The sequence below is a fragment of the Stenella coeruleoalba genome (genome assembly GCF_951394435.1).
Source record: "Stenella coeruleoalba genome assembly, chromosome: 14".
In the NCBI taxonomy this organism is placed as follows: domain Eukaryota; kingdom Metazoa; phylum Chordata; class Mammalia; order Artiodactyla; family Delphinidae; genus Stenella; species Stenella coeruleoalba.
In genome coordinates, this window is record NC_137160.1 from 74,158,462 (window position 1) to 74,175,198 (window position 16,737).

General features: G+C 38.4%; 1 protein-coding gene across 7 annotated transcripts in view; it reads right to left on the minus strand.

Annotated features, from left to right (window-relative positions):
* HECTD4 (HECT domain E3 ubiquitin protein ligase 4) overlaps positions 1–16,737 on the minus strand; it is a 190,556-nt gene that overhangs the window by 96,906 nt on the left and 76,913 nt on the right. For 5 of the 7 annotated variants that reach the window (XR_013831213.1, XM_079942070.1, XM_079942068.1 and 2 more), the window contains 9 exons: positions 12,346–12,459; positions 11,468–11,608; positions 6,997–7,229; positions 6,446–6,591; positions 5,552–5,622; positions 4,542–4,647; positions 3,826–3,946; positions 3,011–3,139; positions 877–1,001 (listed from right to left, as the gene is read on the minus strand). Coding sequence is in view for 6 of the 7 variants with exons in the window: in XM_079942070.1 (XP_079798196.1) it covers positions 877–1,001; positions 3,011–3,139; positions 3,826–3,946; positions 4,542–4,647; positions 5,552–5,622; positions 6,446–6,591; positions 6,997–7,229; positions 11,468–11,608; positions 12,346–12,459 (1,186 nt within the window). In the remaining variant the exon portion in view is untranslated. The remainder of the gene's footprint in view (positions 1–876; positions 1,002–3,010; positions 3,140–3,825; positions 3,947–4,541; positions 4,648–5,551; positions 5,623–6,445; positions 6,592–6,996; positions 7,230–11,467; positions 11,609–12,345; positions 12,460–16,737) is intronic. The other 2 variants (XM_079942071.1, XM_079942069.1) reach the window with 1 other exon arrangement.

Here is a 16,737-nt window from a genome sequence, read left to right on the forward strand (position 1 = left end):
AATTCTCTAAAACTGCTTAGGGTACTGGGGCTGGAACCGGAAACAACCCCCACGTCTCCCCAGCTCTCAGACTGTACTTCCTCCCCAGGGCAGATCTGCACCACGTGCCAGCAGTGAACCTTACATGTCCTAACAAGCCCCAGTGCAACACCTTTCTGGATTATATTGTTCTCAGTTCCAACCTGCCCACCTACTCTCTGGGAGTAGGCGAGAAACAGGGACATGGGACAGACAGGGTTACTGGAGGAAAAACACACTGCATGATTGTTTCAGATCAGTATCTCAACACTGAAATCATCAATGAACACAGGATGTAACTCATCTTTGACAACAAACCACAGCAGAAATTTTAATGGGGAGTATGGAGAAAGAGCTTTAATACCAGGAAAGAGAAGTTTACCCTATACATAGATTACTCCTGTATTTGGAGAAATAAAATTACCGTAAAATCTTGAGATATCATGTCAGTGTCGTCTTTTGCATAGCAGTTAATTATCTGTATCACTAAGTCACTTCTACCTCCCTAAAGTACTTACCACAAGGGAACTAAGTGCACATAGTGCTGAGTTAGATAATTAAAGGAAAGGCCAATTTGGGAGTGTTGATGGTAGAAGACCCAAGTGACAGAGACGATGGTGTCCACCACACCTTGCTACCCTTAGATCGTGGTTGTCAGCCCAGTCCCACCTAAAAGCACCATTAATTGAAAGTTCAACTGTGTTTGGCTTTGAAACACTTGCCATTTCAACCTGTTCTCACAAAGATCCCTCTATATTAAATGAACATTTGATGTTCTCTTCTAAAAGGTTTCCCTTTCATAAGCAAATTCTTCTTCCTGAATGGCAGCAGGTCACAGTTCACAACCCATTTCCTCACCTCTGCTCCCGGTCAGCTATGTCACTATTTATGAGGGCAGTTGTGACCTGCTGTAGCATTTCCAACACTTCATCACATCCAGTCAGGATTTGGGTGGCAAGAGCCAAAATACTGACCTTTAGCTCCTAGGTAGAAAATATCATAAAATTATTTTTAAGCTTTGTGATGAATATACACTTACAATGACAACATGAAATGATGTATTTAATGATGCATTTCCAAATTAAATAATGAGGTGGCCAGGATAAGCCCAAAGCAGTAAGTTCCGCTAGGATGGCAAGTAACAATTTGAGTTGGGAGGCTAAGGTCTGGAGTGCTGACAGAAATACGCAGTATTTCACGGGGAGCACACCGAGTCCCCAGGAGAAAAGGCATTTCTCCCATCCCCTCCAGCACAAGAGAGCTCCCGGTGGCCAGCCCAGAAAATGTCCAGGTGGAAGATTGCCTTGGGTGGTATGAGGATAGCTAAAGAGAAAAACAGAACAGTAAAAGGCGCATGTATAGGCGGTGAATAAAATGAGACAAAAACACAACATTCTGAAACAGTACAAGTGACCTTTTTACTTAATGATTTAAACCATTACACTTGAAAAGAGGCAAGTTAAAAAATTCAACTAAAGTAGCAGGCAGTTACAGGCTATTAAACATTAAAAATAACTATTGGAGAGTTCACGGGAGTACAAATACTAAATAATGTGTTAAGAAACACTAGTTAAGATCATAGAAATGTTTAGTTTACAGTTATTTTCTATTAGGGAAAAAAAAAATACAACCAGACTAACCCTTTAGGTGAAATCTATATCTTTTATTTTTCCCAGAATTCCTAGATAAGCCAGCCTACTCTGCCTTTACCAAGAGTATTTCCTTCCATGGGTTAATTAAGAACTTATAACATTTAACCTTTCAAATAAAAAACATTGGTTTTCATTGTTGGAATTTTCTGGAGTCTTTTTGGGATATTATTTAGATATTTTTATCATTAAGAAAAAAGGAATTCTGAACTGACTAGACGAGAAAAATCATGGCTTAAGTCATACTAATCAATCCTATCGGCCTTCACCTACTGACTACATGCCGGCAGCAGCACATCCAGCTACTGCACAGGCCTCAGCTCTAATCCTCACTGCAGCCTCACAAGGGAGATGTTATGGCCCCTTTTTACTGATTAGGAAACTAAGGCAAGATAAGTTAATAAATAGTGTCAGCAATTTAAATGATTAATTCAGGTATTTCTGCCTGTTTAAAAATTGATTACATAATGAGATAAACCCATAAATATGAACTAGCAGGTATGTAAAATCTCTTATTTATATAGTATATATGCACAAAAGGGGTAAGAAAAGGGCAAACTATAGTGGCTTTTATCTTCAACTATGGCTTCCTTAGTTAATTTTTCAGTGTGTTTTAGTCAACATTTTAAGGAAGAATCAAGTTATTGATTTCTCTAATTCTCCCACAAAGATAAAATTCTGAAGAACAATGCAAACAACAGCCTCAAGCATCTGTCAAAATTATAACAACCACGGCTATAAAAAAAAAAAATCTGTGGATTGCTATAAATTGCCATGTGGGAACAAATTATTGAGTTTACACAGAAGCTAACTTAAAAATAATTATAGAAAATGGAATGAACTATAGGTTCAGAAATTATTCAACATAAGGATTGTGAGAAAATTATCACCTTTTAAAATTATTTGAATCAAGAGAACATAATAAACCAGCCAAAATGTCAAAACTGTTTAAAATGTTATGCTCCCTGATTTATCTATATCTATATACATATATACATATACATACAGATATATATATATATATTTATATATAAAACTTTCAGGTGCGTATGAGATCACTTGTAAGTGCCGTATTTTATAGTTCTTAAAAAGAGATGAAAATAAACAAAGGCACAAAAAGACTGACAGGAGCACGTGGATAACACATTATGAGAGTGTCACAAATATGGTAACCACTGTGCAATGACATAAAAATCTATGAAATGAGCGACCTAATATTACCTCGCACAAAAATATAAGCCACATGGTGAAATCTGACGTCATAATACACAGAAATTTAGCCATTTAAGCTGTGCTTTACACACTGGGTAGAAAGCATCGTTAGAATAAAGCTTGGTGTTTACCTGTACCTTCAATGTCTCTCCCTGCAAGGAGTTGTCACTGTCATCATTCTCATCAGGTTTAATCAAAACAGTGTTACTGAGAAGGTGGTTCTGAACTGCCATCAGATAGCGCAGGCAGGAGGATGCAGCCTTTAATACAAATAAGGGCGTTTAAATGACCTAAACCCTACTGAAAGAAGGGCTCATGTAATCCTCATGTTTTTTAAAGATTTCGACAAGGGAAGCAAAAGAGAAAGTACAGAAAACAGACCAAGTTAGTTTCTCAGGTGACTTATTTCCACATGGCTTTTGATACATAATTTGACACATTTACCATAACTTTCTGCCTTCTGCTACATATTTCTCACTAATCGCTTCAATACTTGAATTTTTGCCTCTTAATAATTAATTCTTCCTACCCACTCTTCCCCTCACATGCATCTCCATGAGAGAAGACTCTACCCAAACCCTTAAAAGAATCTTTTATTTCTTATCAGTCTCTGTAAAACACTGATGGTTTAGAAAACAATGTTAAATTAAAAATTAATAGAAGGGAAATCCCCACCCAGTATTTTAAACACAATGAAAACATCCAAATTCAGTCTAACAATTTATCGCACCAAGACATTTAAGCAGGAGGAATAAAGTCTTTCGAGAAAGTACTTGAAGTGGATTTGTCTTTTCTACATTTCTAAGACAAGCACAGTCATTCATTGACTTTCATCAATTAAGTCTGTCCTTGCAAAGTATGTGTGTACACACACACTTCAACACAGTAAAATGAAAACAGGGAAACTTGATATAATTTTGCTTTCATTAAACACATTTTTACTTACAGGCACAGTTGAAAGGAGTTTTTGAAAATCATCTTTAGAGACAGTTTGGCACTTGGTGATTAAGATACAGGATTCTCGTACAACAATCTTCAGAATGTAGTGTAAAAGTTCGTCATTTAGTCTTTAAAATGCAGGAAAAATGTAACAATAAGATACTAATGGTTTAATAATAAAAGCATAAAATTTATACAATGGGTACAAGATGACAAATAGAAGATACAAAATTCACTGGTTCTCTAAGTAAACCATCTTACTCAGTGATGATTCTAACAACTAGGTATATTACCTAAATCAAATTTATGGAAACACAATGGTACTTAAGCACCTAGTTCAAGTATTTTATAAATAGCTTGAGAGACACACCTTCTTCCCCTCACCAGCTCGAACCACACCTTCACCCTCTCTCACAGACCAGCAATTTGATGACACCCTCCACCAAGATTTCTTAAATAAGCTCCACCTGTTATTTCTGCTAAGTACCCTTCTTCCAGGCTCAAGTTATTTTACTCATTAAACTGAAATGTGCTATTATCATTTCTTAGGGCAACTGTGGGATTTATTATCTTTCAACTGATCCACAGTTTAGACTTAACACGCCAATTATCATATAGGATATTATAGGAGACTAAAGTTGATCAAACACATTTAACTGTAAATTAATTACTGAGAAAAACACATAGAAAAGGCTAGCAGTGAATAACATGACATCACATCACCTGTAATGATCATCCTCCTCACTGCCAAATCGGTTGTTTTGAAGCTGTTCAGCTAAATTGGTTAGGATCACATCCCGCAGCTGGGAGAGGCCGCTATTTCTCTCTCCTAACACAGAACAAAGCTCCATAAACTACCTTGATAATTACACTTAGAAAACTGATGTTATTTAAAAAAAGTTTTTAAATGAGCAGACTGTCGACAACCTAGGGGCACCAGGCATATGTACTTACACAAACAACAGCAGCAAAAACTATATCACAATCAGTCAGACTTTCTTTAACCAGTACATCCTGATTTAAGTGTAGTTACTGTCTTGACATTTCAGGAAGTGTGATTTCTAATTCCTCAAACTAATATTGCTTATAAATGCAGGGTGTCTTTAACATGGTGAATTTTGTCATTGTCATTGAGTCTAACTTTAAAAGTTGGATTTTAATGTGTGGGGAAAAAACTGGCTTAGAAATCCCAAGAAATCATTATCTTTAATGTTCACTAAACATCTACAGTGAGGTACATTATGCTACACAGTGGGGATACAAAGCGGTTTATAAAACTTGACAATGCATAGAACATGGTTTCTGCTTTCCATCTAGTTTAAGTGTTGGCATATGTGCATTTTAAAAATAACACTGAGATCAAGCCTCGGTAAATTTAAGAACACTGAAATCATATCAAGCATTTTTTCCAGCCACAACACTATGAGATTAGAAATCAATTACAGGAAAAAAAACTGTAGAAAACACAAACACACGAGGCTAAACAATCTGCTACTAAATAACCAAGAGATCACTGAAGAAATCAAGGAGGAAATCAAAAAATACATAGAAACAAATGACAACAAAAACATGACGACCCAAAACTTATGCGATGCAGCAAAAGCAGTCCTAAGAGGGAAGTTTATAAAATAACGTTGACCAACAGATATGAAGAAAAATAAAATAAAATTCAGTCATTTCCTTAGGGACAAAAAAGGTTGTTTATTCAAGGGTAATTAAAGGATAATTCTCACCTTCTGTTAAGACCAGCTTAAGTAAGTTATTGATTTCAGTTTCACCTGGGTACAAGATATTTAAACCAGAGCTGAAATGACAGAAAAGTCGAAAAGCTTTTAAACACGTTCTAGAAAATCCAAATTCTAAATATTTAAATTTTTATTAAAAGATGCCAGTTTGAGTACAGTTTCACCACTAAGAAAGCAACTGAAACTAAAGTCACTGTTGTGATGTAGTCCAATGACCTCCCTGATAAACAGTATCCCTCTCCTTCTCATATTTGTTAATTACCAAAATGATAACTTATCTGAGGCTAGATGCAGAACTGGTTAAAGAGAATTGAGCTATAAAAAGTCAATGTATGGAAATCCAAAAAAGAGGGGAGATATGTATACGTATAGCTGATTCACTTTGCTGTACAGCAGAAACTAACACAACACTGTAAAGCAACTATACCCCAATAAAAATTAATTTAAAAAAAAAGTCGATGTAGTCAAACCAGCTATATGCAGAATGTGCCAAAAAATCATTTGGGAAGTCAGTGGCAGAGCAAAGACTAGAATCCAGGTCGATCTGCTGCCAAAGCCTGCTTCTTAACCACCTTGCCACACTTTGACCCATATGAGAAGAACATCCAGTTGCAAACCACCAAAATATCTATTTAAAGGGATTTTTTTCTGGTCTTGTTTTAAGATCCGAAAGTGAGATGAGGAGTGTATGTACATGGACAGCCTGAGTCCTCTGGGAGTGGTGCCACAAACTTCTCTCCAGTTAAATTATCCTCTACACATGAGGTCCTGACTGTGGGATGGGGTAAGAGACATCCAGGCAACCAGTCTGAAGGGAAAGTTACAATGCAGTGCAGGAGAAGCCCTCTGCAGAGAGCACTGAGAAAATCAGGTGCTGATTACCTGATGGCAAGGCAGACTTCCTTCTGAATTTCAGGGCAAATTTTATCTTTTGGTGCCATCAACAACTGCCAAAGAAGCAACCCCGACCGTCGAATGATGTCTCGATTCCTTTCAGTTTGTGGGCTGAAGAAAAATTTAAACACCACCTACAGAAACATAAGGGGTATATCTGAAAATGCTAATTCTACTGGGGATAAAATTATCCCTATGAAGAAAGAACACGCTAGTTATCCTTTTTTTTTTCACGCTAGTTATTCTTATGAATAAATACCCAGGTGGATTTTTAACGACAATCTCTTCTACTGTGTAATGGTATAATTATAGTAAATATTTTACATATATTAATTGCAATGAGCTATCAGTACATATAGCAATACTCCATTAACTGCAGTGCTATGAATATAATGATAATTCTAATTACAGGATTAGAATGTGGTAAGATGCAAAACAGGAATGTTATTACACTTTTCTTCTGGTAGAAATTAGCTGACTGAAGCCAAGGTTTGTGTTTCTTTTTCTCTATTTTTTTTATCTCAAAACAGTGTATTTACCTGAAAGACAACGAGAATGCAGCGTATGATACAGGTGTCTCCATTAACCATGGCCTTCTCCATAATGTCACAAATACTGCTAAGATGGTGCGCTTCAATTGGATGCTGCTTGCCCAAGACACTTGTGATTGGAAGATTGGGGTTGGTAGCAAGAAGATTGAGTTGGTGTATGCACATCGCACCAACATGGTGCAATAATTGGTTCATAACCTCATTCGTGGTTATAGCCTCTTCTAGAAGATGAAAAGGAAAGTCAGTGAGGAAAGACATCTCTGGGTGGCCACCAAGGAACATACCTCTGACTTGCAAAAGGCGCACGCACACCAGAAGAGACTATCTTGCCTCCAATCTCTCCCACTACTGCTGGAGAACCCTTTTCCCTGCCACAGAATGCTGGGGTGAAAACACCTGGGAATTTCCATTTTTTTAAAGAGCATAAGTAGCTACCACTTCTTGAGTCCTTTCTATATGCTACACAATGGGCTGAATGCTTTACATGCTTTACCTTACAATATCATTATCAACTTAGACTATTTTAGCCCTGTTTTGTAGAGGAGTGACTCAAGAATTAGAGAGGTTCAGTAACTCGCCCTAGGTCACACAGCTACTAAGTGGTAGAGCTGGGATTTGAATTCAAGCCATCTCAGCTCAGATCCCATGGTGGTAACTATTCTAGAAAAATCTCTTCATCTTCTATGCCTCCTCTCTGGTAACACCCACCACCCTCTCCAGCCGAGAGATATCTCCTCCCATGGTACCTCAAATATTTTACACATTTTGAACTCATTTAGTTACCACAGCCTAGACAGACATCAGTTCAACCTTGGTTAAAGAGAATTGACAAGCATCCTCTTATATAACAATAAATGCCTCATGATAGTTATAGACATTCAGGGAATGGAGGTGAAAATAATCTAAACAGGCAAAGTACAGGAAAAAAAGATTGTTTTTTCCCTTAAACCAGCTGAAATGAACTGCATAAAAGAAACAAGAAAGTAGGTAACCTTGGAGAGTCAGGCTTGGGTGGGGTGACCTTAGAGCTGCAAAAGGATTGTGGGCACCGTGAGCTATGAGGAAAGGACTCAAGGAAAACCTATCAGAAGGTAAACCCTGCCAAAACTAAACTTTTCAATTGCATATTAACCCTAAGGCCTGGCTGGGTCCCCCTCTCTTCTGTGCCTTTATGAGTCCTTGATCTCACAACAACAGAATTCAGGTTAGTATTGTTTGTCTTCACCGAACACTTTTTGAAAGGTAGCTTTGGGATCTACCCAAATAACTGAGGTCTTTAAATTTCATTCTGAGTTAGATGGGAAGCCAGTGGAGGTGTCTGAGCAGAAGAGTGACAGATCTGACTATGTATATTGTAAAAGACTCTGGCTGCTGTGTGGAGGTAAGCCTAAGCAGGGTGGAGGAGGGCGACTGCAGGGGAAATAGGAAGACCAGTGAGGGGGCTACTATGATAATCTGGGTGAAGATGATGGCCTAGACTAGAGTTGTAGCAGCAGAGATAGAGGGAAATGGTTAGACTTGGAATACATCTTGAAGATGGGAGCTGACAGGATTTGCTGATGTCCATTTGGATGTGGGGTATTAGACAAAGAAAGTCAAAGATAACTGTAATTTTTTGGTCTGAGCATATGAAAGAATAGTGATCCATACACTGGAATATGGAGGACTCGGTAGGTGTAGATTTGTAGGGGGGAGATACAGGGAGTTTGTTTTTGACATGTTAAGTTGAAGATGTTAGATATCCAAGTAGAGACAAATACATAGACTGGAGTTGAAGCAAGAGGCTTGGAGATAATAATTAGGGAGTCACAATATATAAATTTCTTCTTTTTTGCTGTTTTACAAGATACAATTTACACATACCATGAAGTTCACCCATTCTAAGTGCACAAAACAATGTTTTTTAGTAAATTTATACAAATACCAAAATCAAGAGTGACAGCAGAGAAATTATTACTGATCCTATAAAAATTAAACTAATTATAATACTAGGAGCAACTTTATGCCAACAAATAAGAAAACTCAGGGCTTCCCTGGTGGTGCAGTGGTTGAGAGTCCGCCTGCCGATGCAGGGGACACAGGTTCGTGCCCCAGTCCGGGAAGATCCCACATGCCGCGGAGCGGCTGGGCCCGTGAGCCATGGCCACTGAGCCTGCCCGTCTGGAGCCTGTGCTCGGCAACGGGAGAGGCTGCGGCAGTGAGAGGCCCGCGTACCGCAAAATAAAAAAGAAAAAAAAAAAAAAGAAGACTTAGATAAAATGCACAAATTTCTAGAAAGACACAACTACCAAGACAAACACAAGAAGAAACAGAAAATCTAATAGATAATTCCAAAGTCTCAAAGTATCACCTCCTCCAAAATATTAATTACTGTGGTAATTAACATATGTCTCTGATGTTTTTCCTTCCAGGAGGTGGAGCTTAATTCCCCTTCCCATGAGTGTGGGCTTAATGTCTTGCTTCTAACAAATTGAATATGGAAGGGGAAGAAGCTTTCTTCACTCTGCAGTGAAGAAAGCTGGCATTTAAACCAAGTGATCAATTTTAATATCACTAGTAATAAGTCATGTTGCTATCATGTACCCTGTGATATGATGTAATGAGAAAAGCACTTCACCTCTGTGGTATTCTTCCCCCAAATCTATAACCTCAGTTTTAAAGGAGGAAACAACAGATGACCGCAAACTGAGGGAAATTCTACAAAATATCTGACTGGTATTCCTTAAAAGTGTCATCTTCTATTCTTCAGATAGGATAACTCTATCCATCTATATCCAAGTTTGCTGATTATTTCTCCCACCATCTCAAATCTGCTATAGAGCTACTCCCGTGATTTTTTCTCTTCAGTCATTGAACTTTTCAAATCCAGAATTTCCAACTGGTTCTTTTGTCTTTTTTTTGTTTTTTAAATAAATTCTGTGTTGAAATTCTCTGTTTAATCATGGTCATCATACTTTTCTTTAATCTTTTAAACATGGTTTCCTTTAGTTCTTTGAATTTACTTCTAAAGGCTGCTTTGGAGTCTTCATCTGCTAAGTCTAATATCTGAGTTTTGCCTGCAGTGTTTAGCTACTGATTTCTCCTCCGCTCACTTTGTTTTCTTAAATTCTTATTTCTATTTTCGTTTTTACTTTCTTTCATTTGTTTATTTTTATTATTGTCATTTTTATTTTTAAGCCTGCCTTCCTAGTGGTTACCTCGTCTGAGTCAGAGGTTGTGCTCAAACACCCTGAGCCAGTAATACTTCCACCCTGGATGGAGCCACGTTTTCTGGGAGAAGCACATCAAAGTTTAGGCAGTTTTAAACTATTCTGTGCTTTTCACCTTCTGTGGGCCCTCTCAAATCTCTGCATGTGTATGCAGGCTCATTTTCAGCCAGGCTTGTGTGAACAGCTTGGGCCTTCTCTGGCTTCTTCTCTGCAGATGTTTGGGGAGCTTACGAAGGCCCTTTGTAGCTTTCTCACTACCCACATCTCACTAGTAAATTTCTGGCTAGTTTGCTGGTTCGATGCTTGCCCTAACCAGGACCACAACCTCAGGCTAGCTAAGCCACTGGTTGTTGCTGTTTGTTTGCCACCAAGACCACTACTGTTATGGACATTGCTGCTGTGTGTGAGTTTTTTTCCATGCTCTGCTCCAAATCAGTCAGCCCCTTCTGGCAGCCAAGCTGCTGGCTTCCATGATCTGCCCCACCCTGATGGAATTACTGCACTGACTGAGCTTAAGGTAGGGGACAGGAGTGTCCGCAGCTAAGAACATCACAGACTTCTACTGTTCTTAGCCAAAGTTCAGTGGGGGTTTTTTTTATGAATACCGCATCTCAATTTGGTATATGCCTTTGGTCAACTTCCAGAGCCTAGAAATAGTTAATATTTTTTTAGTTGGCATTTTAATTTTATAGAAATAGTTATTTTTGGTAATTCAGTCCACTTTATCATTGCTTTATCAGGAGAGGATTTGCTGAGCTACTCACTACACCATATATACCACTATAGTTGACTTTGAAGTCAAAAGATTTTACGTTAATATTAACTTATATTAAGAATCTTAATATTAAGAAATATAAAGGTCCTTTACCAGATAGTCTACCAAAATTGTAAGTCTGTGTATAAGTAAGTTGTTATTAATGCAAAATATTATAACAGCATACATAATCCCACACCAAGTACAAATAAAGAACGAACTTCTGTCCCAAAGTTCTGACAATTTCAGAAGGGACATAACAATTTTCCTTTAAAAAAGTCTGTGGACCACCTCAAAAGCTCTATTTATTTACACACTTATTTACTTAATCATAAACCCATCAGATAATAAGAATTCTAGGTTTCTAAATTCAAAGAGGGAAGGCTGTTGACACATTTTGCTGCTTGGGCTATGTTGCCACTTACTAATGCTGCTGTACTCTCTCCTATTTCATGGGGGAAAAATCTCTTCCTGTAGGACTATGAGTGCACCTTACCTTTGGGCTCAGTGATGATATGGCTGACTCCAAGTCTCTGACAGACGTAATGGAAGGCCTGATTCCCAGGATTACACCATTGATCGATATAGTCATTCGAGCATGTCCATAGCATGTTGTTCACTGTATCGTAACAGGCACCTGCAAAAAGAACATCCTTTATTCAACTATCATACCATTGACTGCTTGATACATACTTCTCATAGCAGTGCTAAAGAATGAAAGGGCAAGGATTCTCCCCAGTGTTGGCAAGCCACATCCCACATCCCCCCAATGCTGACAAAGCATTAGATTGGGGCTCAGTAGGAAGGCAGGATTCAATGTCTACTCGGCTTAACTCATATGTGAGAATGGAATAAGCCTCATGGAATAGAAAGTTTTTAGTAACTGACTTACATGTGACCTTTTTAATTCCAAAAAGGATTTAAGTGGCTTACAGTAAAACCCAGGTACAACAGGACTAATTAACATTAACACACAGTAAAAGCCTTAGTAACTGAGCCCAAAACTTAGATATGAGCTCCCTAGGTGCCAAGGCAAAGAGAAAATCCAATGCGCTAACATAATGCTCATTTTCTAACAATAAGAAGTATGCTAATCCCTCAAGGAAAATAAACCTTTTTAATGGCATAAACTTTAAGAAGAATTTGTTATGGACAACATTACACAACCTAATGGACAGTATCTTCAATAGTAATTTATGCAGAGGAATTTCACATATGACAATTTCTTATACTAATCCTCACAATTAAAGAGGAGCATAAAAAAATTCTTTCAAGGAAACTAGAATACCATAGAGAATTAGCAAGAGTTTTTAAGAGAAATTGCTTAAATTTTGAATTTTCCAAGGAACATAAATGTGGGCATTTATTTCTTACCCAATCCTGGTACAAGAGCACCACGCCCCAATGAGCTTCCAGCAGCATCTATGAGATCGGCACGACTTGTGAATTGACCATCCGAAATATTATACACCAAGCTAGAAGCTAGGACTTCAGAAACAAATATTAAGCTGTTTAATAAGCCTTAAGATGATGGTTAGCTTAAACTTTAGCCTCTTAACAAGACTTTATAAAAATCACATCTTGGGCTTCCCTGGTGGCGCAGTGGTTGGGAGTCCGCCTGCAGATGCAGGGGACGCGGGTTCGTGCCCCGGGCCGGGAGGATCCCACGTGCCGTGGAGCGGCTGCGCCCGTGGGCCATGGCTGCTGGGCCTGCGCGTCCGGAGCCTGCTGTTCCACAACGGGAGAGGCCACAGCGGTGAGAGGCCCGCAAAAAAAAAAAAAAAAAAATCACATCTTTTTTGGTTGTCTACCAGTGGTAACAATGAGGAGACAAAAGACACACATTAAGACCACAAAAAGAAAACTGTCATAAAGCCTTTTCCAATACGGTGAACCATATTTTTGAAAGTGTTTTTAAAATGGCAACTTTTACATACAGGTTTTTTTCAAGATAGATTGTCAAAAGGGTAATTGCAAACGGGGTTATGATTATTAACATCACAAGGTAACAATATTTACAAGAAATATTTACAATATTTACATATATTTGGTGCTCAAAACAGGTTAGTGGATGTTTAGTTGCTATCCTTCCAAGCCCTGGCTCTAAAACCTGGAAACACTTCAGCCTTTTCCCTTAACACAGGGAAGTGTAGTGATGACAAGCATGAGCTTTAGGATTCTGAATTTGAATTCCAGCTCTACCACTTCTGTGTGACCCTGGGAAATTTACCGAACCTCTCAGTTTCCCCATGTGTAAAGTGGAGATAATAAAAGTTACCTACTTTATACAGTTATTGTGAAGATTAAATGAGTTTAAATATATCAAGGATCTGCTTTTTTTTTTTTTTTCCTGAGAAGGTTTTATCGTGGCTGCTGCTTTCCTCATGGCGGCCAGGACACTCCTCAGCTCCTCTTGCTTCCTCTTGGCACAGATGTATGTCCCCACCCTTTTCTGGATGAACTTGAGGGCCTGCTTGTTCTTGGAGACCCTGGCATGCTACTCCATGGCATGCAGCTCCTAAGGGGCAAAGCCACACACCTTTTGGATCACATCTTGCAGGGCTGTGCCTCAGCTTGCTCATGTTCTTGGTCACCTGGTGGCCCTTGTTGAGGCCCACGGCCATGGGGCAGCAAGAAGCCATGGCGGCTGCTCTTCAATGGCTGCCATGGCAGAAGGGCCTAGCTGCTATTATTGATATAACTTTCTTCCCCACTTTCCAACAGAAAATTCTAGCACTGTCTCTCAAGTTCCTTTTTCTTATTCCCATCACCCTAGTAATCTGGATTCTCATCACGTCTGACTTGAGCTATAATCTAAACTGTACTCTTTGTTTCTTTTCTATTGTTCTGTCCTGCACACCAACAAAATGGTCTTCTCCAAATCTCTTTTTCATTGTATTTACCATGCATATGCCTTTCCCCTATGTGGCCACTTATATGAATAATAGCCATTTTTCATGACTTAAACTCAAAACTTCATGAAGTCTCTCCCCTCTACCCCACTCAACAATGACCCTTTCTTCCTCTGATTCTGCAGCACTTACATCTGCTCCCCATGGTTCAGGCAGTGATACAGCATTGTATATCATTTTCTAGTTGTTTCACACACCTGCATCATTTCTCCCAACCAGACTATGAGCTCCTCAAGGCAAGCACCACTTTTCCCACTCACTGAGTAGCCACCACAGTGATCAATGTGGAACAGGACATAGAAAAAATTTAAGCATTTATTTATTTGTTGGTCTAAAATAGAATCACTGGGTAAGCTATATCCTCATGAAAAAAATGGCACCGTGAAGACCTGTTTTAATCAAATGGGGCTAATCTCAGGTGAGTGGAAAAAACCATGCCAAAAAGACTAAAAAAGAGTTTCAGATGATTAATGGTGAATAAAAAGACAAATAACCCAATTTTAAAATGGACAAAGGATTTGAATAGGTATTTCTCCAAAGAACATATACAAATGGCCAATCAGCACAAGAAAAGATGTTCAACATCATTAGTTGTTAGGGAAATGCAAATCAAAACCACAATGAGATACCACTTCATACCCACTATGGAGTACAGCTATTAAAAAAAAAAAAGAAAAATAACAAATGTCAGAGAGGATGTGGAAAAATTGGAGCCATTGATAATGAGACTCTAAAATGGTACAGCCGTTCTGGAAAACAGTTTAGCAGTCCCCCCGAAGCTTAAACATACAGGTACCACATGACCCAGAATTCTACTCCTACACATATACCCAAGAGAAATGACAACATGTCTACGCAAAAATTGTACATGAATGTTTATAGCAGCATTATTCAAAACAGTCAAAAAGCAGAAACAACTCAAATGTCAATGGATTATATTCATACAATCAAGTATGATTTGGCCATAAAAAGAAATGAAGTAATGATTTGTGCTACAACATGGGTGAACCTTGGAAACATTACGCTTAAAAAAAAAAAAAAAAGCCAGTCACAAAAGCACATATATTGTATAATTCCATATATTTGAAAAGTCCAGAATAGGTAAATCCATAGAGTCAGAAAGTAGATTGGTGGATGCCAGGGGGTGGGGAAAGGGGGGGATAAAGGGACTGACTGCTAATGGGTATGGGGTATCTTTTTAGAGTGATGGAAATGTTCTAGAATTAGATTGTGGTGATGGCTGGACAACTCTGAATATATTAAAAACCACTGAACTGTATACTTTAAAGGGGTAAATTTTATGGTATGTAAGTTATAACTCAATAAAGCTGTTTTTTGTTTTTGAAGTGAATAGTAAATTTACATCATTTACCCGAGGGCTAAAGGAGGCATCCTGGTCACATATTAGAGAAAACAGGCTGTTGAGAAAAAGTCTAACCCATTTGATTCTAAAAGCAAAAAAGAAGACTTCCCTGGTGGCGCAGTGGTTAAGACTCTGCGCTCCCAATGCAGGGGGCCCAGGTTCCATCCCTGGTCAGGGAACTAGATGCTGTATGCATGTCGCAACTAAGAATTCGCATGCCACAACTAAGGAGCTGACGAGCTGCAACTCAGAAGCCTGCGAGCACAACTAAGGAGCCTGCCTGCTGCAACTAAGGACCCTATGTGCCGCAACTAAGAAGCCAGCGAGCCGCAACTAAGGAGCCCACTGGCTGCAACTAAGGGTCCTGCTGGCCGCAACTAAGGAGCCAGCCAGCGGCAACTAAGGAGCCTGCAAGCTGCAACTAAGGAGCACGCCTGCTGCAACCAAGACCTGGTGCAACCAAATAAAGAAAATAAATATTTAAATGAATTTTTAAAAAGTAAAGACAAAAGAGTTTTGGAGTTGTTATGAGTATCTAAATCCCAAACACGTGCACTACTTGAAATGGCCTAAAGGTTAAGTTGATACTAGATAAATGGTTTTATTTAAGCTGTTGAGGTTAAATTTATATCTGCAGGTTAAAGTTTGGGTAAGAAATGCTTTTTTAAACATCTAAATGTGAAATATAGTCCTTCAATGGAATTATGGGGAGGGGGAAGGGTAAGCTGTGACAAAGCGAGAGAGAGGCATGGACTTATATACACTACCAAACGTAAAATAGATAGCTAGTGGGAAGCAGCCGCATAGCACAGGGAGATCAGCTCGGTGCTTTGTGACCACCTAGAGGGGTGGGATAGGGAGGGTGGGAGGGAGGGAGACGCAAGAGGGAAGAGATATGGGAACATATGTATATGTATAACTGATTCACTTTGTTATAAAGCAGAAACTAACATACCATTGTAAAGCAATTATACTCCAATAAAGATGTTAAAAAAAAAAAGCAAATTATTTTTAAAAGACAGAATATGAAATTTTGGAAAATGAAAATAAGTAAACTGATTTTAAAACATTTTAATTTTATGTGCCTAAACAAACTTTAAGGAAAAAAGGAATGTTAAAAAAAAGGTGTTACCATATATAAAAGGAATATTTGGGGTTTGTTTTTGTTTTTAGAAATACTCTAACATACTTTATTGCATATGATCACCAAACAATGATGTGAGATACTATTAGCCTTTTATTTTTTCAGATGGGAAAACTGAGGCTCAGAGGGGTTAAATGATGTCCCTAAGGTAAGAAAGACAGAAAATGGCAATGTAAAAGGAACACTTTTTTATTCTATATTATTTTCTCTTTTTTTTAATTGATTTATTTTTATTTTATTTATTTATTTATTTTTTGGCTGACTTGGATCTTTGCTACTGCCCAAGGGCTCTTCTCTGGTTGCGGAGAGCAGGGGCTACTCTTCATTGCAGTGTGAAGCCTTCTCAT